General features: G+C 41.0%; 1 protein-coding gene across 1 annotated transcript in view; it reads left to right on the forward strand.

The window, feature by feature from the left end:
• The first annotated feature begins 6 nt into the window (after positions 1 to 6).
• LOC107590124 (insulin-like growth factor I, adult form) overlaps positions 7 to 1654 on the forward strand; it is a 4668-nt gene continuing 3020 nt past the window's right edge. Inside the window, exons 1-2 of the mRNA XM_016278739.1 lie at positions 7 to 1060; positions 1460 to 1495. Of these exons, the coding sequence (XP_016134225.1) occupies positions 761 to 1060; positions 1460 to 1495 (336 nt within the window). The 5' untranslated portion in view covers positions 7 to 760. The remainder of the gene's footprint in view (positions 1061 to 1459; positions 1496 to 1654) is intronic.

Consider the following 1654-nt stretch of genomic DNA (forward strand, 5'->3'; position numbering starts at 1 on the left):
AGGTGTCTAAGTGCTACCTTCAACATAAATCCGTTTGGGATCAGACAACCCAAATCCTGAATTCTACATGTTTAAGTAGTCCAACCTCATCGTTAAACATTATGTCTAGGACATAATAGTGCATTGACCTCATTGACAGCACACAAAATATATACACATGAGGCAGTTTCATGTTCTTTCACATGGGTAATTATCACCTAGTTTAGCAGCGGCATTAACAAGCACTCTGGGAAAAGTTCACGGTTCATCCTGGTCTTCTAGGAACATCATTCTTCTCAACAGAGCAGATGGTTTCTCTCCATAGGTTAATTTGACCCTGACAAGGGCCGGATTGTGCCTCCAAAACCAGCAGTCAAGTTTAAAGATATCAGGTTTGAAACTGCAAAACGTGATATTCTCAACATTTCGGTCAGTGTGACCTCCATTTAACTGGGGGGCTTGCCAAGAAGGGTCCGCTCTGTGCAAAGCAATACCCTGTAAATTTCACGCTGAAGAAATTCATATCATTAATGTGCCCATATATCTGAAGAATCACAGATACGGTCTGGCTGCTACGCTAAGCTATTATAGCGCTCATGACCGGGCTTTTAGCCACAGGTTACTACCAAATGTTTTAGAGATTTAACGTTTCAGAGCATGACCTTGTAGGCTGTAATTGTTCTTCATGAGCTGGTGTCATGCCAAGAATAAAATGGATAAAGGGCTTGAGCTCAATGTGATGACAGGCTTTATTTAACGTACCTACGGACAAAATTTGAGCATGCTATTAAGTGCTGGCCTTCCCCCACAGCAGAGATTTAGGAGCGCTTTCACTTTTCATATGCGTATCTTGCCCTCCAAAAGGTTATTTATGAATGTTATTTCTATGCATCCAACAGGCAAACCGACAGGATATGGGCCTAGTTCGAGACGGTCGCACAATCGCGGCATAGTGGATGAATGCTGCTTTCAGAGTTGTGAGCTGAGGCGACTGGAGATGTACTGTGCGCCTGTAAAGCCCGGCAAAACTCCACGATCCCTACGAGCGCAACGGCACACAGACAGTCCCAGGACAGCAAAGGTGTGCAGCCATGCTGATGATATCAGAAATAACCCTTCGCTAAGCTCTGCCCTCACTCCAAATATTCTTTCTATGCTTCTTGTGTCAATATTGTAAGTGCCCCAGCAACAACTTTTATCATATTTTTGATTAAAATTCTGCTTAAAACTTTAAAAACGCCCAGGATTTCTTCCAACTTGCGTTAAAGAAAAGGCAAAAATAGATGGTGGACAGATGCTAAAGTATCATCGGTCAGTACCATTTAAAGGCAGGGCTTAGCGAAGGGTCAAATGTTTGACACAATTGAACATTTCTGTGAAGCCTTGAGATGGATAATAGTTTATGAATACATAATGGTGATTGCAGTATCAGCTAACTAATTTGGTTGACAAAATGTCATATGAACTTTATCTCCTGCAGAAACCTATATCTGGACATAGCCACTCTTCCTGTAAGGTAAGTCTTCCCTCAGTCAGAAAATAAACCATAATTAACACGATGATGCTTGAATGCTTATATAATAGCATTCAAGATTAGTGCATTTTTTGACATGGATCTTGTATTAAAGGAATAGTTCACCAACATAAAAATTCAGTAATTTACTCACCATTATGT

Source organism: Sinocyclocheilus grahami, unplaced genomic scaffold (genome assembly GCF_001515645.1).
Source record: "Sinocyclocheilus grahami isolate Dianchi unplaced genomic scaffold, SAMN03320097.WGS_v1.1 scaffold8.1, whole genome shotgun sequence".
NCBI lineage: Eukaryota > Metazoa > Chordata > Actinopteri > Cypriniformes > Cyprinidae > Sinocyclocheilus > Sinocyclocheilus grahami.